General features: G+C 37.5%; 2 protein-coding genes across 5 annotated transcripts in view; one reads left to right on the forward strand and one right to left on the reverse strand.

Moving 5' to 3' along the window:
* Window positions 1-18,355, reverse strand: part of LOC139140089 (ubiquitin carboxyl-terminal hydrolase MINDY-2-like) — a 29,118-nt gene extending 10,763 nt beyond the window's left edge. Inside the window, exons 1-5 of the mRNA XM_070709110.1 lie at window positions 17,823-18,355; window positions 14,700-15,022; window positions 12,261-12,367; window positions 9,751-9,941; window positions 8,352-8,494 (exon numbers count right to left, since the gene is read on the reverse strand). Coding sequence (XP_070565211.1) covers window positions 8,352-8,494; window positions 9,751-9,941; window positions 12,261-12,367; window positions 14,700-15,022; window positions 17,823-18,201 — 1,143 coding nt within the window. The 5' untranslated portion in view covers window positions 18,202-18,355. The remainder of the gene's footprint in view (window positions 1-8,351; window positions 8,495-9,750; window positions 9,942-12,260; window positions 12,368-14,699; window positions 15,023-17,822) is intronic.
* Window positions 18,356-18,606: 251 nt separating this feature from the next.
* LOC139140088 (recombining binding protein suppressor of hairless-like) overlaps window positions 18,607-23,040 on the forward strand; it is a 37,322-nt gene continuing 32,888 nt past the window's right edge. Inside the window, exons 1-2 of one of the 4 annotated variants that reach the window (XM_070709104.1) lie at window positions 18,607-19,070; window positions 20,172-20,303. In XM_070709104.1, the coding sequence (XP_070565205.1) occupies window positions 20,274-20,303 (30 nt within the window). In that variant the 5' untranslated portion in view covers window positions 18,607-19,070; window positions 20,172-20,273. Of the gene's footprint in view, window positions 19,071-20,011; window positions 20,304-23,040 lie in introns of those variants that run through there. The other 3 variants (XM_070709106.1, XM_070709105.1, XM_070709103.1) reach the window with 3 other exon arrangements.

Below are 23,040 nucleotides of genomic sequence, written 5' to 3' on the forward strand. Positions count from 1 at the left end.
ATACAACTTATAATTCTCTTTTCTTCTCATTATATCTACTGCGTCAGTCTTAAATACTTCCATTACTTCATATAAACTACAAATAACCTTCAGCAATAAATTTCAGTATATTTGTATTGTAGCAATGCCTATTAATAAATCATGTACGATATGAACTATTCACAACAAAAATGCATAGCTATATAGTGGGATGTTGTGACCCAATTATGGTTTTTGCTGGTATCTATAAATTAACAGCTTCTTTGACTGATTTGCACTATACCTGCAAATTGCAACTATCTATTCATCAGATTGTCTGGTGGAATTGCTCACAGTATGTGATACTGGCCGCAATCTTAGGTCCAAATCTAATGGTGTGACTATTTTGCATCAGCCAGTGTGCAAGACTGCTTTTTATGGCGATAAGAGTCTTTTCTGTATATGCTCCTAGTTTGTTGAATGCTTTATGATCTTTACTAAGGTTGGCTAATGCTTGTGAAAATTTTAGAAGTCAGCTAAAAACGTACCTTTCTATGTCATTTTATTTGTAGACTGGCAATTTTTTTATTCTGTTTTTTGTACATCTCGCCTGTCTTTTATATGCTACCCCTTTACTGTTTTTTTATACAATTTTACTAAATATTGTATTTTTTTATTTTTAAATGTGGTGTAAAGCATGTTGACATTTGTAAAAATGCAATGCACTGTGTAAGAAACAAATATTATTATTATTATTGTACTTGGGCCTCAGCCCAAGTACATTTGTTTTCATTCCGTGGAAAAAACTCTGTAAGGTATAACCATTTCTGGCTGAGACCAGGGAGGGCAAAATGTCTTGGCTTCATCTTTCTTGGCATAATAAATGGCGTAATGATGTTAACTGAATGGAAGTGCTGCTCTCAGCCAGTCTTGAATAAGTGAGATGTGAATATTAATGCTTCTCTATCTGAGTTTTTGCCACAAAATCTTCTGAATATAATCAAAATGTGCATCGAAATGCAACAATTAATACACCCTCCGTTTCCTAGGCGATGGCACGACCCTTGCTACACCCACTGGACGAGCCAAAGTGGGAGGGGTAATTTCAGTTTGGTTGAACAGGAGGGCTCGAGACCAGAATTTAACTTTTAAACTTGAAACATGTTTAATCGCTGACAAGATGTGGATTAGTGTTAATCAAAGTGAAAGAGTGAAAAGGAAAGGTTTTATATCCCGGACACAATGAAAAACATTATGACTGGAAACTGCACCCCCAGTTAAGAATAGTAATGCCCACAGCGATGGAGAACACTTATCCTTGAGCTGAGAAAACCAGAACATCATTTCGAATAGAGCTGCAGATTCGAGAAGCTTGTCAAAATAGCTAGGTACACCCTATAAAAGGGGTGGTTTCGAGTTTTGAGGGCAAATTTCGCCTCCTTTATATAGAAATCGTACGTTTGTTTTTCCAGGAGAACACACCATTTGACACAAAATTTGCATGTAAAGGGGTCGCCAGTAAGCACGTGGTCAAATCTGGCATGAGAAACAATATGAAATGTTGGGTAAAGCCAGTCCAAAATAAACTGATTTGAACTTTTGTGTTTTGTAATTTATACCACTGCAGTAACATTACCTCTTTTGACAACATCACACAATGTAATACGTTTTGAAACTGAATACTCCGACGTATTCTGTGTCTCCTTTGCTAAAAAATACGGTATGCCGATTACCATGTAAGGAGATGATGACGTCAAGACGTCTTTGCAGTGCGTTTGGTCCTGGATGGTGCACGAAGTTTTGTCAAGGTGGCTTGTGTATTTATTTCCTAAATGGGAGAGATTAGGGTCGATCTAAACGAAGGCCGAAGAATGTTATGATACTCTAAGGGAGCTGAACTCTAACGCGAATGGTTGGATAATTTGGAGGATGTCTAGAATGATCTCGTCTCATTAAGATTATTTAGCGGTCAGTATTGAATTTCAACTGCGTCACAAGTTTGCGAAATGAGTATTCCGTCGAACGGTCAACGAACGATATTTTAGAAATCTGGAGACATGGCACATCGCATTTTTATTTTAGTATTTTATATTTTACAAAAGATTTAAGAAGCAATGATTTTGTCGAAATTCTGAAAAAAATATATGAAAATTTGATCGCGAACACATTTTCACGTTGGGGTCAACTAGCCCTGCGTACGATGCTGTGTGTTCCGCTACAGCTAATTGCCCTGCTCACCACAGCCCTGCAAAGACCTGTACGTAGGTCGGTGACTTCAAATCCATTTGGGACTTGACGTAAAAGCCAAATTACTGCCGAAATTCAGCGTTCTTGGGCCCAAGTCGTATCACCCTACCTCAGCTACTCGATCGCTTCCAAAAACGACAGTCTTTTATTCACTTCTCGTAAATAACCGTCGATGTCGGCAACTCTCTCGCTAGCCCTGCGTACGATGCTGTGTGTTAGCTGTAGCACATAGCATCGTACGCAGGGCTAGGGGTCAACATGGGGTCGCAGCCATGTTGCCTCAAGACTTATTTCTGTCTGCACTCAAAACTCAAAAATGTCGGATATGAACCTGAAAAATCGATGCAATTTTGTCAAACTTCGGCGAAATTTCAGCCTATAGACAAAATTTCATCCAGGTAAGTAAATTTACTGAAATTTGATCGACAAATAATCCTGAGCTTGAACGTGACAGCTCGCCTTCACCGGAAAGTCAAGCATCCAGCTAGCTGCACATACACAGTTGCCCATATGCATATGGCCAGGTTTATGAGATTGTTTTCAAGCGACGGCGGCAGACCGTACGGGGCTCTGGATATGAAACTACCGCCATGCAGTGTAGCTGTAATAACTGTTGCGTTGTTTTTAGTGCCCACGGACGAAGTCCTGGGGGAGTTATAGGTTTGTTCATGGTCAATGTCTTTCAAACTTTGCACGAGAATAGTACCCCCAACCCCATACAGATGCACGTCGATTTGTTTCACAATGCGATCGAATTTGGCCGTGTTAGAGGTCTTTTTGGTTTACACCTCCATAGACTCCCAATGTCCCATGTATAAGGCCAAGAAAAATAAAAATTTAGTTTCTCATCGTATTCATACTGCCTAAAGGATGCAGTGACACAGTTTTTGTCCCCACCGATAAAGTCAAGGGGGCTTATAGATTGGGTCATATCCGTCAGTGAGTCCATCGGTTCATGCAGATATCTCAGACATTTTGACAAAATATCATGTGACCTTGGTGACCTTTGACCTCAAATATACATTATTGTCCATAACTCAGTAACCACAAGTGCTAAACCTTCATATTTGGTATGATGGGACACCTTATGACGCCACATATTGTACCCCACTAATTATGCACATATCTTATTTTGAGCGAGCCATAGAGCTGGAGGTCTGATTTTTGGTATATAGGGATAACTTAGCAATATAATTTGTTTGACAAAACGTTACGTGACCTCAATGACCTTTTACCTCAAATATACATATTTGTCCACAACTCAGTACATCTACCATCGAGAACAAAAGAAATTTGCTGTAATTTGAATATTTAAGGAGTTTAAGCAATTTCCACTATAAATAAAGAACCCCTGCCTCAAACTCCACAAAAGTTGCTAGACATATTTTGCCGTTGTCATGCCATTGCTTCGTTTAATAACCAGTTAATCAAATGCCTAATTGACAGGAGGAAATTCAAGACCATATTTGAATAGTAGTATATATTGTCCTCAAAATTACTCTATCACGGCCCAAGTACTCATTGCCTTCAGCAATACTGCCTTGTTATTATTATTATTGTACTTGGGCCTCAGCCCAAGTACATTTGTTTTCATTCCGTGGGAAAAAACTGTAAGGTATAACCATTCCTGGCTGAGACCAGGGAGGGCAAAATGTCTTGGCTTCATCTTTCTTGGCATAATAAATGGCGTAATGATGTTAACTGAATGGAAGTGCTGCTCTCAGCCAGTCTTGAATAAGTGAGATGTGAATATTAATGCTTCTCTATCTGAGTTTTTGCCACAAAATCTTCTGAATATAATCAAAATGTGCATCGAAATGCAACAATTAATGCACCCTCCGTTTCCTAGGCGATGGCACGACCCTTGCTACACCCACTGGACGAGCCAAAGTGGGAGGGGTAATTTCAGTTTGGTCGAACAAGAGGGCTCGAGACCAGAATTTAACATTTAAACTTGAAACATGTTTAATCGCTGACAAGATGTGGACTAGTGTTAATCGAAGTAAAATTGTGAAAAGGAAAGGTTTTATATCCCGGACACAATGAAAAACATTACGACTGGAAGCTGTACCCCCAGTTGAGAATAGTAATGCCCACAGCGATGGAGAACACTTATCCTTGAGCTGAGAAAACCAGACCATCATTTCGAAATAGAGCTGCAGATTCGAGAAGCTCGTTCAAAATAGCTAGGTACACCCATGAAGGGGTGGTTTCGAGTTTTGAGGGCAAATTTCGCCTCCTTCATATAGAAATCGTACGTTTGTTTTTCCAGGAGAACACACCATTTGACACAAAATTTGCATGTAAAGGGGTCGCCAGTAAGCACGTGGTCAAATCTGGCATAAGAAACAATATGAAATGTTGGGTTAAAGCCAGTCCAAATAAACTGATTTGAACTTTTGTGTTTTGTAATTTATACCACTGCAGTAACATTACCTTTTTTTGACAACATCACACAATGTAATACGTTTTGAAACTGAATACTCCGACGTATTCTGTGTCTCCTTTGCTAAAAAATACGGTATGCCGATTACCATGTAAGGAGATGATGACGTCAAGACAGATTTGTAGTGTGTTTGGTCCTGGATGGTGCACGAAGTTTTGTCAAGGTAGCTTGTGTATTTATTTCCTAAATGGGAGAGATTAGGGTCGATCTAAACGAAGGCCGAAGAATGTTATGATCCTCTAAGCGAGCTGAACTCTAACGCGAATGGTTGGATAATTTGGAGGATGTCTAGAATGATCTCGTCTCATTAAGATTATTTGGCGGTCAGTATTGAATTTCAACTGCGTCACAAGTTTGCGAAATGAGTATTCCGTCGAACGGTCAACGTACGATATTTTAGAAATCTGGAGACATGGCACATCGCATTTTTATTTTAATATTTTATATTTTACAAAAGATGTAAGAAGCAATGATTTTGTCGAAAATTCTGAAAAAAAATATAGGAAGATTTGATCGCGAACACATTTTCACTTGGGGTCAACTAGCTCTGCGTACGATGCTGTGTGTTCCGCTACAGCTAATCGCCCGCTCACCACAGCCCTGCAAAGACCCGTACGCGTACGTAGGGTCGGTGACTTCAAATCCATTTTGGGACTTGACATAAAAAGCCAAATTACTGCCGAAATTCAGCGTTCTTGGGCCCAAGTCGTATCCCACCCTACCTCAGCTACTCGATCGCTTCCAAAAATGACAGTCTTTTATTCACTTCTCGTAAATAACCGTCGGTGTCGGCAACTCTCTCGCTAGCCCTGCGTACGTTGCTGTGTGTTAGCTGTAGCACATAGCATCGTACGCAGGGCTAGGGGTCAACATGGGGTCGCAGCCATGTTGCCTCAAAACTTATTTCTGTCTGCACTCAAAACTCAAAAATGTCGGATATGAACCTGAAAAATCGATGCAATTTTGTCAAACTTCGGCGAAATTTCAGCATATAGACAAAATTTCATCTAGGTAGGATAAATTTACTGAAATTTGATCGACAAATAATCCTGAGCTTGAAGGTGACAGCTCGCCTCTCCGGGAAGTCAATCATCCAGCTGTTCATACACAGTTGCCCATATGGCCAGGTTTATGAGATTGTTTTCAAGCGACGGCGGCAGACCGTACGGGGCTCTGGATATGAACCTACCGCCGGTGTAGCTGTAATAACTGTTGCGTTGTTTTTAGTGCCCACGGACGAAGTCCTGGGGGAGTTATAGGTTTGGTCATGTCAGTCCGTCCGTCCGTCCGTTCACGCAGATATCTCAGACATGCCCTGGTCAATTTCTTTCAAACTTTGCACAAGAATAGTACCCAACCCATACAGATGCACGTCGATTTGTTTCACAATGCGATCGAATTTGGCCGTGTTAGAGGATTTTTTGGTTTACACCTCCATAGACTCCCATGTATAAGGCAGTTCTCCATAGACTTTCATGTATAAGGCCAAGAAAAATAAAAATTTAGTTTCTCATCGTATTCATATTGCCTAAAGGATGCAGTGACACAGTTTTTTGTCCCCACGGATAAAGTCCAGGGGGCTTATAGATTGGGTCATATCCGTCCGTGAGTCCATTAGTGAGTCCATCGGTTCATGCAGATATCTCAGATATTTTGACAAAATATCATGTGACCTTGGTGACCTTTGACCTCAAATATACATTATTGTCCATAACTCAGTAACCACAAGTGCTAAACCTTTCATATTTGGTATGATGGGACACCTTATGACGCCACATATTGTACCTCATTAATTATGTGCATATCTAATTTTGAGCGAGCCAATAGAGCTAGAGGTCTGATTTTTGGTATATAGGGATAAGTTAACAATATAATTGTTTGACAAAACGTCACGTGACCTCAATGACCTTTGACATCAAATATACATATTTGTCCACAACTCAGTAACCACAAGTGCTACACCCTTCATATTTGGTATGATAGGACACCTTATGACACCATATATTGTACCTCATTAATTATGCGCATATCTTATTTTGAGCGAGCCAATAGAGCTAGAGGTCTGATTTTTGGTATATAGGAATAACTTAGCAATACAATTATTATGACAAAATGTGACGTGACCTCAATGACCTTTGACCTCAAATATATATATTTGTCCACAACTCAGTAACCACAAGTGCTACATCCTTCATATTTGGTATGATAAGACACCTAACGACGCCACATATTGTACCTTATTAATTATGCACATATCTAATTTTGAGCGAGCCAATAGAGCTAGAGGTCTGATTTTTGGTATATAGGAATACTTAGCAATACAATTATTTTGACAAAATGTCACGTGATCTCAATGACCTTTGACCTCAAATATATATATTTGTCCACAACTTAGTAACCACAAGTGCTACACCCTTCATATTTGGTATGATGGGACACCTTATGACACCACATATTGTACCTCATTAATTATTTGCATATCTAATTCTGAGCAAGCCAATAGAGCTGGATGTCCGATATATAGGGATAACTATAGGGTAGAAATCTAAATATGCCCATCTAAATATTAGACATCTACCATCGAGAACAAAAGAAATTTGCTGTAATTTGAATATTTAAGGAGTTTAAGCAATTTCACTATAAATAAAGAACCCCTGCCTCAAACTCCACAAAAGTTGCTAGACATATTTTGCCGTTGTCATGCCATTGCTTCGTTTAATAACCAGTTAATCAAATGCCTAATTGACAGGAGGAAATTCAAGACCATATTTGAATAGTAGTATATATTGTCCTCAAAATTACTCTATCTCGGCCCAAGTACTCATTGCCTTCAGCAATACTGCCTTGTTATTATTATTATCATCATCATCATCATCAGACCATACCATTCTATGTATACTATGACTTCCCTGTATAACTGTATCATGTCCATGTTCCAAAAGGAGATGGAATACATACATGGAATAAAATATTAATCAACAAACCCCGATGCATTCTTCATGTCAAAAAAATTCATTTTGAAAGACTTTTTCTATCCTTTGTTGAATCACTGTATATTAATTATGAAAAAAACCATATGAAGTTTAACAAGTCTAAAAACCTTTGAAATATGAAATGACATTGATACGTTTGGCGATGGCACAGTTGACGCTGCCCAATATACAGGATAAGAACTTACATATTAGAATAACTTTATTGGTATGACACCATACTGGCAAGTCAAGGGACAACAGCTGTTACTTTTGATTTTTTCTTTCATTCTGTTCTATTTTCGTCACCTGACTCTTCTATAAAAGCATGTTGAACTAACATGTCTTGCCTTGCACATACAACCCATTCTGTATATCATGCAAGGTTAGTTTTGAACAATAAATTCTGATCCAAACTGAAATTCAGCCGTCAACAATAAAATCAGACATGACATGCATACAGGTCATGCTGCATGTTGAACAATGCACATTTGGTATTTGGTATGTATGATTTTGGGAGAAGAACAATGAAAGTATTTCAGTAGAAGAACAGAAATAATCACCTGAAAAGGACATCAATAGTTCTATTTCACAGTGTTGACAATCCCATACGAGGGCAGTAATACTCCCCAACTAGACCCTTCTCTAAAATGGGAGTCCTATTTGTAATTCTGCAATATGGCTGTGGCGCAATGACACTACACCCTGTGAAATGTAAACTTTCTGCTTACCTTGTGTTTATATATGGTACTAAAATGGTTGTTTCTGAAGAAGACACATAACTGTTCTTCTTTCACAGTAGAGTTCAGCTCACAAAGACCGTGGTAAGTCAGCTGGGCAGCTGAATTCTCCAAGAATTGTTCCGCGACTAACCCTGAAATGATTTGGGGGGGAAGGTGATAGATGACAGTAATAATAAATGCTTTGGATTACTGGTATATTGTAATTGGCATGGACATAATTAACCTGTCATCAATTCTATTTTGTAAAATTCAAAAAAATCATTGCTGCTTGTACAAGGTACATGTAATAATCATATTTTCCATCAGTAAAGCTCAAATTCAAACCTTCTCTTTAATAGGCAACAAAATTTTACTGATTCAAATGTAAAATCTTTCTAGGAGAGAATTTTTTGAATAAATAAATAAATAAATGATAAATAAATGATTAAATAGTTTTTCCTTTGTCGTTTACATAGAAAAAAACTACAAAGTTAGTTTCTTAGCTTAAGTTCAAAATGTATGTATTAGGTTTGTGATACTGGTGACCTCCATATTTTTCTGCTGTGTCCTATAAAATTATTACATGTTACATATAATGATATTTAATTTTTTATGAGCTTCTAAATAGGCTCCAGAAACTATTTACAGTTGCCTCTAAATTTTGATTTTGAGCACAATGCCTGGCGTTGAAAATGTTAACTTAAATGCATATATATACCATTAATCTACGACGATGAAATTTTATTTCCCATAATGTAGAAAAAACTTCACTGCTCTTTCTGGCAGAATGCTCCTATAGGAATGGATTTCATAGTTTAAAAGTCTTTCAACGTTTTCTGGTCTACAGCTTGTGAGGAAGCATTTCAAAACACTTTGAGAAAATTGAACTTCTTGCATCATGCTTTGTGACCATCAAACTTAGAATTTTCCCCCATGGATTTGACACACAGAATGGCAGCCATTTTGAATTTTCAGTCGATTTGAGATAAATTGTTGAAATCTTTTTGATGTTAAATTCCTGATTTTTCTTTATCATTGCAAAAATCACATTTTGAGGTTTCTGTATGCCAAATTTCAACAAGTTAAACAATTTCATTTCAAGTTTTGCGTTATCTTTCCCTGTCAATCAAATTGATGTAGTTCACAAACAAACTTAAAATTCAGCATGAACACTTTGCAGCCAGGTGATATGGTAAAACTTTTCATGTAGAATGGGTTAAAGGTCATTGTAAATTTGCATATATCCATATATGGTAAAAAGGGTGTATCTGTTTTGCTTAATTATACCAGTTGATAGCACTATGGAGTTTCTGATGGCACACTTTGGCATTGTCCTGATTGAAAACCAGTCATTGATTAACAATAAAATACTGGTGACCGAATTCCTTCAAATGTTGCTCCCGCCTACCTGCTTGTATTGTGGCATCCTCCTTGGCACTTTTACTGGCGATGATCTTCTCAACAAGCTGGTTATAGCTGCAGTTGTCTATTGCATTGACAGTCTCTCGGTTCTGTGGGTCAACCAGCCAGCCGTGGAACAGCCCAATATTCAACAAGTCAAAGACTATAAGCTCCGGGGTGTATTCAAATTCTGAAACCCTGAAAGACCAACGACAACAATGGAAAAAAAGGAGTGACCGACAAAGATGTCATTGTCAAAGAATAATATATACCTGCAAATGGGCAAATTCAACCGTTTTAGTGACTAATTTTGTTTGACCAGGTTTCAGGTGAAAATAAATAAACAGCTGCCTCCTCATGGCTGAGTTAACATTATTGTAGGTGTTCTACAAAGACAGTCAGAATAGTTCTGTGAGCACGAGGTTGCAAAATGGTTGCACTAGGGAGGTTTTCTCTCCATTTCTTTCCCTTTCCAATACAAGGCAATCTGTTGAAGATCAGTTTCATTGCTTTGTGATGATCTTGAACTTGAATTAGGTATAGCCCTTCCCTCACCAATTTCAATAATGTGAAAGTTGTTGTTAAGGGAGCTAGATCTTTTTGTAGTAAAGCCGCGCATAGCTAATTAATGGCTTTTATGTTGTGTAGGCGTAAAAACTGTCACCTGTAAATTTGCTGTTAGGGGTTGACACAGGAGTGAGACGTTGTAAGTAAGCTAATCTTATAAGTTGTAACCTGAATGCCAACATGACGGTAAAATAAACTGACATTTGACATGGCTTCGTCTAGACACTGGATATCGCTCAGCCGACTACATTTGAACAGTGAAAACCCTGTCCCTTTTCGATGCGTGTTTATATTCTGGCTTGTTAATTTCACTCAGAAATGTCAGAAGGCCTGCTCACAAAGGAGATGAAACCAACCATGGGCGCAAATTGTTGTGTTTTTAACCTTCCCGCCAGCCATTGTTGATTTCACAAATGCACATGGTGGGTCTAGCGGTTGGGGCCTCTCCTTGGCTGCAGCCAGTACATGCAACCAAAATCAAGCCTTGCCTCACTCTTGTCAAACCAGGCTCTAAACCCCAGCCTGCATATGCCTAGGACACAATACCCAACAGAACATTACGCAGCAAACTCTAGCATGTCTATACGCTTGCACACAAGTCTGAGACAGAACTCCTACAGCTCCAAGGCCTTTTGGGGTTCTTCTTTATCTGTGGCCTTTCATGAGATAATCCGCCTCAGGGGAGCAGTCTTTAGTGAATCGACAGAGGGAAGATTGTACAAGACCATTCATCTCTTGCAACTTCTGATAATTTATGACAAGGAATTCAAAACATGTCTCACATAAAATTACAATCGCTATAAGAAATGCCTCATAAAATTCATTAATTCATCTAATCATATAAACAAATTTAGTTAATTCAGGTAATATATCATTGACTTGTATATCAAATGTGTCTTGCAAAGTGTCAATTGTAATATTGGCATTATGCTATTAAAATGACAAGGAGTGATTTTTAATATCTGTTTTGCATGGAAATATTCACATTATGCATACATTTTTATCTTGTCCTGAATTTATAATTATTATCACTCTTATTTCTTTCTGTGCAGAACATGCAATATATGTTTTGCTTAGGAGTTGTCAAGTACACACTGAGTGGGAATGTAATCATAATAGATGTAATTACATGGGTCAAACCAAAATTTCTCACTTTTATCGTGCAAATTTTTCTTGAACATGTCCATGAATCCTAATTACAGTGTCATTAACTCTTTCACCATCATGGTTTGGCCCAAACCCATTGTTATCAACGGTGGTTGTGGATCTGTTTACAGGAAATTAGGGGTGAACAGGAATTTGGGGTGAAAGTTCAACCCTATTGTTTTCAAAGCTCAGGTTGAGTTTTGGCACTATGTATAAGTTGCACCTGAAGCACACTGGCCAAAATCTTCCCTATGCAAACAGTTGGGTGTTCCTAGGGGCCCTTCCATAGCTTTGTGAAGTGACTGGACCCCCTAGAATTATGCCGATTTGTAAAGTTGTTCAGTGTGGGTCCAGTATGCTGCAGTCTTGACACAGGTTAGCAACCGTGTTGTGTTTGAACATCACTCAGTATTGCCGGCAGATCGTCCATGTAGCCGACACGAACACGAAGTGTCTGTTACCGGCTACGAAAAACTATCAAAAATAGTAAAGAATGAGCAACAAAATCACTATCAGTTTTAAGTTGAAGGTAGAATAAGTCTGTACCTTTGTATAAAATACTATAAAAATAGTAGAAAGTGAGCAACCAGCTGAAAGTTAGTCGAGGAGACCTTAACCGCATATCATTTGCATCTCATTGTCGGCTACATGGACTGTGTGCCGTATTGCCCTGTATCTTCTACTATTCAGTGCGCTCAGGCGTAAAACAGAACAAACAAGGATACAGATAGATTTGGTTGTTTTTCATATTATGTCAAAACTGATGCTAAGAGCATGTTTGAGCTTTGCAAGACCGACCCTTACCCTGTGAATTTGACATTGACGTCAAGTCCAGTTTGAAGTTTATGAAATACCGCCATGGCATCATGCATATTCTGCTCATAGTTCAGCTGGGCAGCTTCTGATATGTTCTGGTGAGGGCAGAAAGAATGGCAAAAAAGGAATTATTTACTGTCTATGTTATGGGGCCAGCAGTTATATCTTTGGATGATTTTTTCACTACTTGTTTGAATATCAATTGCAATTTCTTGTTATACTCCCAAAGCTTACTAAAAACATAAGCTCTTTAGCTTGTCAACACAGTGTCAACAACATGTACAAAATACATTGATATTGTTTGCATTTGAATTGTAGTCCCAATTAAAATTCAATTGTCAACATAACAATGCAGTTTACACATGTACAGGTTGAGTTGACAAGCTGAACATTGTTTATATCTCAAACTCAATATGCCTTGGGGAGTAGAACAGGAAACTGTAGTTGATATTAAAAACAAACGTTGTAAAAGAAATCATCAAAATTTACAGATACTGGCCCTATAATCAATGAACACAGAGTTTCTAGCTCTCTAATCATATTTCTATATTATAATATTGTGGTCTAATTTCATTATTAACCATTTCTAAGTCCAACCATTCAAAACAATACCTAAAAGGTCAGTGTGATACACATTGCTGTATATTCTAGAGAGGAAAGTCAGCATGTTTTTTTCTTGTCAGTGATCTTCAATGGTCAATTTTGGTAAAATATATGTTATGTGGGTCACATTTCACTGTACTGCTTGATCTAATAGTGACATATGAACCTGACAGGAAAAGCCAGATAACTTGCTCCAAATAATGACTCTTATCCTGCTAAGTTCATATGTAACTTTTGATGATTTTTCACTATTTTAGATATGTACATCAACTGCACATTTTTTCTACACCCAACAGCATGTTGAAATACCCACTATTCAGCTTGTCAACACAGCGTGTATACGACTAAAGTGTGTGCTGTTGTTTATATTTGAATTTTAATCCTAACTAAAACAACAATTGTCAAAAATGACAATGAAGTACTAGTGTATACATGTACAGGCTGAGTTGACAAGCTGAATACTGTGTATCTCAATATGCTTTGGGGAGTAGAAAAAAGAAACTGTGGTTGACATTAGAAACAAAAAGAGCGAAAAAACACATAAATTCAGCTACTGTCCCTTTACAAATTCTGAACATGAAAGGTTAAAATTTTAACCAATCATAACAGACAGTGATATCATTTTCCTTTGCTTAGCGGTGTAACAAACAAAAATATTTCAAACTATCAGATAAGACTAGAGCCAGATGGGAATGACACATAAGCTTATGGACTAAGCTGTCTCTATCTGCAGAGTATGGCAGAGACTTTCTTTACATTATTATCCTTGAAATGGGATTTTGAATGCGGGATTAACACCAGGTTCGGCATTGAAACAATGCTAATATACATGTACAGATATTATTCGCTTTCAGAGATTATGATGCCATGCAGAAATGTATAGTAGTGGTTGATCAAGAGGTTGACCGCAGTTTTTTTCAGAAGGTGGTATTTTTGATGTTTACATCATGAATATCAACCACCAACAGATGAAATGCTTCATTGTATACAAACATTAACATGTAAAGCACTGCTATTCAACATCCTTTATATTATTGATAATTACAAGTGTTTGAGATGGATGTATCATTGTTAGATATGTTTATGTGATCCCAGGTAGTGCAACAAAATTTATTGGGAAGTCCTGCGATACAAGAATTGGCTTATGGAACCACAGACAACCTTCCCCATCTACTGTCTATGACGGAACATAGATTTGGAAGGTGTCCTGTCAATTCACTTACAAGTAGGGATAGGAATAAATGTAGGAAAGGCAATAAAATGCTGTGAATATGTTGTACACTTTTGATATCTATTTGGTAGATTTGTGATGGAACAGGGCATTAGGAAAACCTGGCAGGCAGTTACATCGATAGGGAAACATGATTTGCTGATGCTGGACATTGCATTGTATGTGGCAATACTGATTGGTTGAAGGCGAGTTATATTTTGCATTTCGCTACAGTTACTGGCTGGCGCAAATTTGCATTTTGTGGAATACACTGATTGGCTAAAGTAAACGTTGTTAATTCTGTTTGGGGATACCAACTGGCTATGGGAAACTAAAATTAGCATTTGGAAATTGTAATTGGTCAGAGCAAATTTGTAGTTCTTACGTCAGTGGCTATTGTATTACCTTTTGTGTTGAGATAATGATTTGAGAGGGAATTTTTCACAAATGTTAATTATTTTCTGAAAAATTCATGAGCCTTTCAAATTGAACAGAATGGCCTGTTGTTGTTTTTCTCCGTAGAACGAGCACACAACACTTGTTGGGAAGAGTATTGATTTTTTGATGGATGCAGCAAAGAATCAACATATATCACTTAGGTACCCATTACTTACTTTTGGTGTCTGTGCTAACATACAGTCCCCAAGGTATTCCATTAGTTGACCTGATGTGATTATTTCCACCATATCCGGTAAAACTATTAGTCCTTTTAAGATTAAAACATTTATTATTGCAATAAGAGGACACGGTCCATTCTCATTTTGTGTCACTATTGGCATGTTCCGACCTTTGAACTTTATCCATTTTACATGGTAGACTGACTGAGATGTACCACCGCCGGCTTGTGAGGTTTCAGGTTTTTCATCAAGTTCTTCACTGCTGGGTTCACCTTGAACAATTTGATTTCCTTCAGCCTTAGCTTGAGACGAGGATGGGTCTGGGTAAATAAAAAAAGGAGAGAATATGTAAAAATAATGACAATAGATCATGTTATGAGTGCATACACTGGTTGACATCCACCTTCCTCTGCCTTGATTTGATTTGATAACATTGTGGTTGATGGTGAGGCTGGACCTGTATCCAGAAAAATGGGAAACGTTACATCTATTTTTGAAATAATGTTGTCTTGTTACCACTCTACCCCTTCACACCAATCACTTCCCTTCTGTAAGTTGACACTTGCATATTCTTGCAATAGGTGCTTATTATAACAATTACAGCAGTAGAATCGTGCCAAACTGACTGACACAGTATTAACCCTCTGAGTGCTGTAATTTATCCAATCAAAATTTTAGTGCAACATTTTACCAATTTCTATGAATTTTTCTATAATTTTTGTGACAATTTTGGACCAAGTGGAAATCAGATTTCATTAGCTACAGTTTCTTATCAAAATTTCGGCAAAAATCTTTAAAAAAATTGACTAGGGTACATTTTATAAAGGCGGCAAACATTGACTTTGGCGCTCAAAGGGTTAATCTCAAAGCCAACAACAGATAACGCTACTCTCTCAACAGGGAAGGAACATTATATGATTCTTTGTTGAAGAAACAAAGCGCAAGATATTTATAAAGTCAAATATCTGGTTAAATGTCTGAACTCCTGGAAAACTATTCCATATAATCAATCAATCATCGCAAGGGCTGTGGTCATTTTCTCAATAATTCTAACAACATTCGTGACATGAATAAATTAATTAATAAAGTATTAGTACTTTATTTATTTTTAAAAACCAATGAATAAAAAATGAGGAATCACTTTGATGATACCAAGTTTATCATTTTATGTCCCATAATCCCTTCTGGTGATAGCATCTGGCAATTTTGATGATGTGAAGCCAGCATACTATGATGTATTATATCTATTTTGGTTTGTCTAAGAATTTTTTGTGAAGATAGTTCTGCTTCTATATTCTGTACAATTTGAATTTATGGAGATTTTTCATATGTTGAGACTGCATTTGGTTAAACAGAAACAGTTGTACGTCAGTTGTAAGTCACTCACCCTTCTCAGACATATTAAAGCTGTATAATAAACTTTTAGCACGTTCATGTAAATCTCAGGAGGTAAAAACTACCGTAACATTAACACATAGCATTAACACATCAACTGCATGCTGTCATTTTCAGTCACCATTTTAGTACGTAATATGGAAAACATATATTATTCAAGTATCTAATATTCCATACAATATCATATCTTGATTGATCATGTTTGTTGGTATTTTACCTTGTTACAGCTATTGTAAATAAAATATAACAGAACAAAGGTCAGGCTATTTGTTAGATCATTTGTTCTGTGTCACTGCCTTTCGTCATTTTGAAAAGTGGATGTGAAATTCTAAAGCGCATGCCATGTTGTTTATGGTACATGGATATGGCACCTGGTACAAAACAGGACAGGACGAGAAGAGCACTTGGTTCGCCCTAAGCTTTTGCAAAATACAATAACACTATTATCTTCTGAGTATGCCTTCATTCATTCATATTGAAACACACTCTAAGACAAGAACATCACTACAATGAGGAAGATGGTCCCACTTTTCTTCAGATGTACACTGCTCTGAAATGAGAAGTATATTGTGATATTGAATAATAATTACCAATAGCCATTTAGTCGGTAGCATTTAGTACATTTCTCTGAAATGGGAAGTGTATTTTGGATATTGAATAAGAATTACCAGTAGCCATTTTGTCGGTAGCATTCAGATTACAAACTCAAAATCACCTGCAAATATTAGACCTATAGTGACGTCACGATTTTACAGTCATTGTGTATATTATTTGAAGCATCTTTGCTAGTATTATAATGTTTGACTTCATTATGGGATGCAGTTTCAAGTTCGCTTATTGGCACTTTGACAAACAGCAGTGAACTGGTAAAACTCCTTCAGCTGGAACTTTTGATGTGCTTTCCGTTGTTCATTTTGTATTACATGTTTAGTTTGACTGTTTCTTGTTATACTCTCGCAATTATATCAAAATGACTGGTGCTCAACTTGCGTACACAGCTTTCATGTGTGTATGATATATCTGTTTCCACTGACAACTGAATAACACTTACACTCCGGACTAGAATTCATTTGTCAACAATAACATGGCATATTGCATGCTGTGTGTACTTTGCATTTCATCATACTTTAGGAAGACGAATGAGAAAATGCTGGTAACATTCAGCCAACCAATTGGATAACAGCTTCCAAGAAGCTGCACATTAGCCCAGAAAATGTACTTGTTTGCTTGCTTGCACAAAAATGATGACAGTATCATAAAAAATTACTGCTACTGTCACAATATGATCTTACCAACACAGGAGACTTCCATTGCTTATTTGCAGTTCTTTTAAACAAGAGGTTTGATAAAATCAGCGTGATTTTGTTTTACAGGAACCGTGTCTTAATTTAGCAAGACTACAGATTAGTGGACACAGAAATTTTGTTTGAATTGTTAGTCACCTAGGGATCCACTCATTCCATCATTTATTTATTAGCCCCAAAGTAAATGCCTTTCAGTTCCCAACTAATGGTGTGTCCACTAATCTTAAGTCATCCCACCAACTATTATACGTCGAATAGCCAAGCCGAGTTACTGTACCATGAGATTCAAAGAATTGACCACTTGACATGTTGGTGGCACGATAAAAAAACTTACATAAAGCCATTGCTTCTCGTATTTCGGTGTCATTGTGTCCAATTTTTAAGGATAATGTTTTCGCTTCTATTTGTCAGTTTCACTCACCAGTTTCATCGACTTTTGTATCAAATTCTTCGGTCATCCCTTGTTTACTTGGTGGCGTACGATCGGCAGAGTACGGCTCTTCACCGGGACTTGTTTGGGTTTCGTCTGCGCTCGCGTCGTCTTCAACAAGCTGAAGGCTACCACGAATATCGAACTTTTCGACTTCGCTACCGGTATCCATAGCCCCTTCTGATTGTGTGTCATCATCATCTGGACTTGATTTTCCGCCGGTCGATTCATTGGGCAGTTCTTGCCCGTCTGCGTCGCTCTGGTTGGTTTCAACAGCAGGGCTTCCTCCTGCTTCTTTGAATTGGTTCGGCGAAGTCGTCCCATCTTCGCCATCCGGATGGGACTGCACCGATATAGATGGTTCAGACATTGGCAATAACACAGTTCTAAGGTATCACACTAAACTTTCCCCTTATCAGGTTCTGTAATTTGGAAATTTAAGCTTGCTTAACCCTGGCCGTTAGATGATCAAAACATAGAAGGTTTTTGCGTTCGCCATATTGTGATGACATCATGTGGGTTTTACTATATTTCGAAGGCGTGCAAAGTTTGAGATTGTTTAAGTTAATATCTTTCGAAACTTGTATAAGTATTGTTTTTGAGACTTGACGACTTTTTAGACTCTATAACATTATTTGGATCTCCAAACGAGAGAAAGTATTTCGTCAGAAAAAGTACTGAGCGTTAAGAGTTTCTTTCTTCACCCTGTTTAAACAGTACAAAAAATAATAGAATCGTCCAAACACTTAAATTTACGCATGCGTATTTGGTAGGTATTTCTACCATTTTGAATCTGTCTTGAGAATCTTTGTTGGAAACTTTGTTGTGTTTCTTCTTTTGACGTTGTTGCAGGAATTTCGAACGCAATCGCAGTTTTGGACATTGCAGCGTCTCAAACGTTGATCAGTGGAGTGCCTTAGTTTCAGGATACGCAAATTACCGGGAAAGTAACCCGTTGCTGTCTCGACGTCTCTTTGGATCGCGAGTGTTGACTGGTTGTGAGTGAATGTTGGGTTCATTTTCTGGTGATCCACGGATTCAGATGGACACTCCTTTTAAAAAGTTTTACGCAACACATCGAGGTCGCTTGAGCAACAGTTCTATTACTTACAACTTCAGACAGTATCGGATCATTCGCCGAAATAGTTATCGGGTGGAATCGTAAAAATCGAGTTACAGGGAACGCCTTACTTTGAAAGAAGACCCTCTCTACCTAGTTTCGTTCGAGCCAGCAGTACCGTAAGTATTATCACACAGAGCAGTGCGACCATGTCGCGTCATTCAAATATGCTTGCCTTTCATTGTGTCATTTGGGTGCACCTATAATATTCATGACTACCAGGTCATGCCCATATGCGCCAATTTTGTGTTCGGTCATGAATTTCAACTTGAGCAGTTTGGCCAAAGGAAAATGTTACTTTTGAACAATATCAATATTAACTTTTAAAAAAATGTAGTAGAATTTTAATGCAACATTTTGGAACGCATGACATTTTTTGATTTAAGTCGGTCGCGTGAATGTGAAAATGCTTTCATAAGTCAGACAGAATTTCATCCACAAGAAACCAACAAATGTTTTGACCCAGTTTTTTTTGAAATACCAGACGAAATGTTTTGATCAGTTAGATGCGGGACGTCACAATATTTTAGCATGGTTTATGGGACACCGACGACGATATGCGATGTGGTATCGATAGCGTTTTTTCTCCTGTTCAAATAAAACTCAAAAGTTACTTTTTAAAAAATGTTAGCCATGTAAACGTAAGATTACTATCATTGCATCTCGTAAATGTGCTGCTGTATTTTATGTTTAATGTATGATCATTTATCCAACCTGCCACCCCTATTAGCAAAAATAATAAAATCCGGAAAACCCGTCAGATTTTCCCATACATTTCTCTGTAGCGTCTGTAAATGGCTGTTCCGCACAATACGTCTGGCTCCCTTGTAATTTGGTAATGTAATACCCGTGTGACCCAATTGTGTCCTTTAAAGCCAAATTGTTATTGTTGCTATGCCTGTCGAATTTTGACATGTTTTTGCCAAAGAGAAACTTAGTTTTCTTCGGAACTAAGAGTGAATCGCGATGAAGTACGCGATCGCAACATTTAATCCGAACAATAATGTGCAGGAGTGAGACTGCAAGATAGAACAGCGTCGGCCTGTGAAAACACATATGCAATTTTCCCACGGTTCTTTGTATGTAACACGACGTTGGATCAACTCCTAGCACGTTTCCTTTCCGTCTCTATTATTAGAAAAAAGTCTCTATTCTCACGCGAATTGTAATATCCTAATCGACGTGTCAAAATTTTATGTGTACGTCGATTTTTACCTCAGAAAAAATTGGCGAATGTTGGGCTGTGATCATTTCTCTAAGTTGTGAAGTGAACTACTGGTGAAGACCACTGAACTCTACCACAGTGTACAGTACCATAAACAATGAACGAATTAGTGAGGCGATACACACAGGTAAACCCAATTCAGATGAATTTTTAAAGTTGCATGAAAGTTATTTTATTTTATCAACTGAGGTATTTATTACATGTTCGCCGATTTTTTTTTATCCGTGAAATATCTTCCCTCCCAAATTTTGCATGTGGTGCGTATTATATTTGTGCAGTGGAAACTCACTGGGCCTTGCTGGAGTGAGACCAGTTCTTTGTTCCTCAAGTTGACACACACTCCACTGGCGGCCGGGCAGGGATCTACAAAGAATATAACAGAACTCAAATTAAATTACTGTAAAATCCAGCATTCTATGGTAGAGAAGCTATACAATAAGTTTCATTTCTCCCCTCCCTGTTACTAAAAACTGTTGTGAACTACTGATTTTGAGTATTTGTGTTATTTTGTAGGGTTTTGTGTTAAATTTTAAGTAGAGCTAAATCTGAATGCTTTCTTGTCGGGTACCTCTAAGTTATGATAATTTATTACACTTACAGACCAAACACAAAGAGGCACCAGCGTTGTCCACCTGCACCATACACATCTCAGCCCTGTTAAAATATTTTGTTTTGTGATAAATGTTATCAAAAGACCCATTTGAAATCATAATTTAACTTGGCCGTCTTCTCAATTTTTACAGTACATGTGATTTTATTTTTGTGATTTACAAATTGATAAACAAATGGCAAGCCCTGAGATTTCAAAAAAGTTTACTTAGAGCTACTACTCAAGCATTTCTCGTGTTCTTTTTTTCCCCCTTTGTCTTTTCAAGTGTAATTTTTGCGTTTTCTTTGTTCAGGATTTGTGTTAATTTTAAAACTCCTTATCAAATTTTAATCTCTGTTCAATGAATATTACAAGGTGTAGGTATGGTTTTTATTATTCAGTTGCAAAGGGTGTTTTAGCCACTTGCTGCAATGTCAACAGACAAGAACAAATATAGTTCCTCTTTAAATCTAGCTGCTAAAATCATGGAAGAAGTCCACCCTACATTTTTTAAAAACTCAACAGCGCTTTTACAAGTCTACATGCCCATTATTTTTCTGTGCTGAATTACATTGCATGTTTTCTGACCTGTATATTCATTCATTGACATTCTGGTCTGAATCACACATGTCCACAGTAGACCAGCCAGACCGTTTGACCACAGGATGAACTGGGCTTGGTTCCTTTGACTTCCTTCACAAAGGTGAAGTGGTGACACAGGGGGTGGGGGATGAAATTCCTCTCCAATAGGATAGAGTGTAGGCTGTTCTGCTGTGGCCCTGCCCATTTGCAAGTAATTTTTAAGGTCTTCACACCTCCTTCTTGACATACAGTTCAAACCAGGGCAAACCACATTGTCGTGGTCAGTAGAACTTGCCTTTATGATTCTGAAATTTTATTGTAAAGTAGTAACCCACACATCACAAGTTTTAATCTGACAGGCATTTGCTGTCATTTTTTGGTTGTGAAAGGATGTGGGTGGGTTGACCATGATTTCAAATTGAAGTGGAAAATGTTTGATAACAGTTGAACTCCATATTCTCATATAAAATCACTTATATGGTAACTTTTTCTCAACACTGATTATGTATGGCCGCAAGTTTTGTGCCATTTTAATGTACACACAACACATATATATATATATATATATATATATATATATATATATATATATATATTAGTGAATTCTGGTCCAGGCTAGAATTCAAATGTATCCGATAATAACGTGGATTTTAATTTTACGAGACATGTAGATACTGTGTCATCAGTCTAGATACTTGGTGTTTCAACATGCTTTTGGGGAGTAGAATTGCAATTGATATATAGACCAAAAATACTGAAAAGTTATATCAAAATATCAAATGTTACATCTGCGTGTACTACTGGCCGTTTTTAGTGGGGTGATGGTGGACGAACGAAATCACACTCTTGAAACCATGAGTTAATCCTTGTAAATATCACAAGTACGCTGTTGAGGCCATTGGCTGGCTGCTTCAGCTGCAACAGGTGAGGTAACCTGTACAGTATGTATGTTATCACATTGTGTGTGAAACAAAGCTGAATAGAATACCATGGGCAATCACATGGACTGTGGTGAAATTCTTATGGAGCTTCTTTAAATTAAGTTTGTCTGCTCTATTTCCTACACTGGTCTTTTAAGAATAGTGAATTAACAGGTTCTCTTTTGTTGAAGTGTAAAGATTGAAATGAGGTCAAAGGTTATCATACCTTCAGACAGTTCACAAGCATATATGAAACACTGTCAACTTGATTGTAACATAGTTCCATGATTGTAATTGGAGACACTTTTTTTGATCCACTTGTTTTTATGCTAATTGTTGGAGGTGTCAAAGTGGTTATTTTTTATGTGATTTTATTCTACATAAATTATAGGATATTGCCAACAAATCAAACAGAACCCTGTTAACACCTATTGAATAAAGAAAACAAAAGCTCAATGCAAATATACAAATTAGTCTCAAGATGGTCATCTGAGTTGAGCTGGCTGTCAATTTATTTCTGCTTCCTGACATGTCAGTGACAGCTTACTTCTATATCCGAGACTTCCCGCTCTGCAGCATGCATGGATGCACGTATACATTTCCGAAATATTATTGAAGTGGAACTATAATCTCAATAAAAGCTTGTAATTTACCAGTTATTGTGTATAAATCACTGTCACCTTTTACTACTTTGACAGAAGTCTGACAAGCTCTGAGACTTTCAATCTTCCAGTCAACTCACTCATCTGTGCATAGCTTAGTTGATCAGATGG

This window comes from Ptychodera flava, chromosome 9, assembly GCF_041260155.1.
Source record: "Ptychodera flava strain L36383 chromosome 9, AS_Pfla_20210202, whole genome shotgun sequence".
NCBI classification, from domain to species: Eukaryota; Metazoa; Hemichordata; class Enteropneusta; family Ptychoderidae; genus Ptychodera; species Ptychodera flava.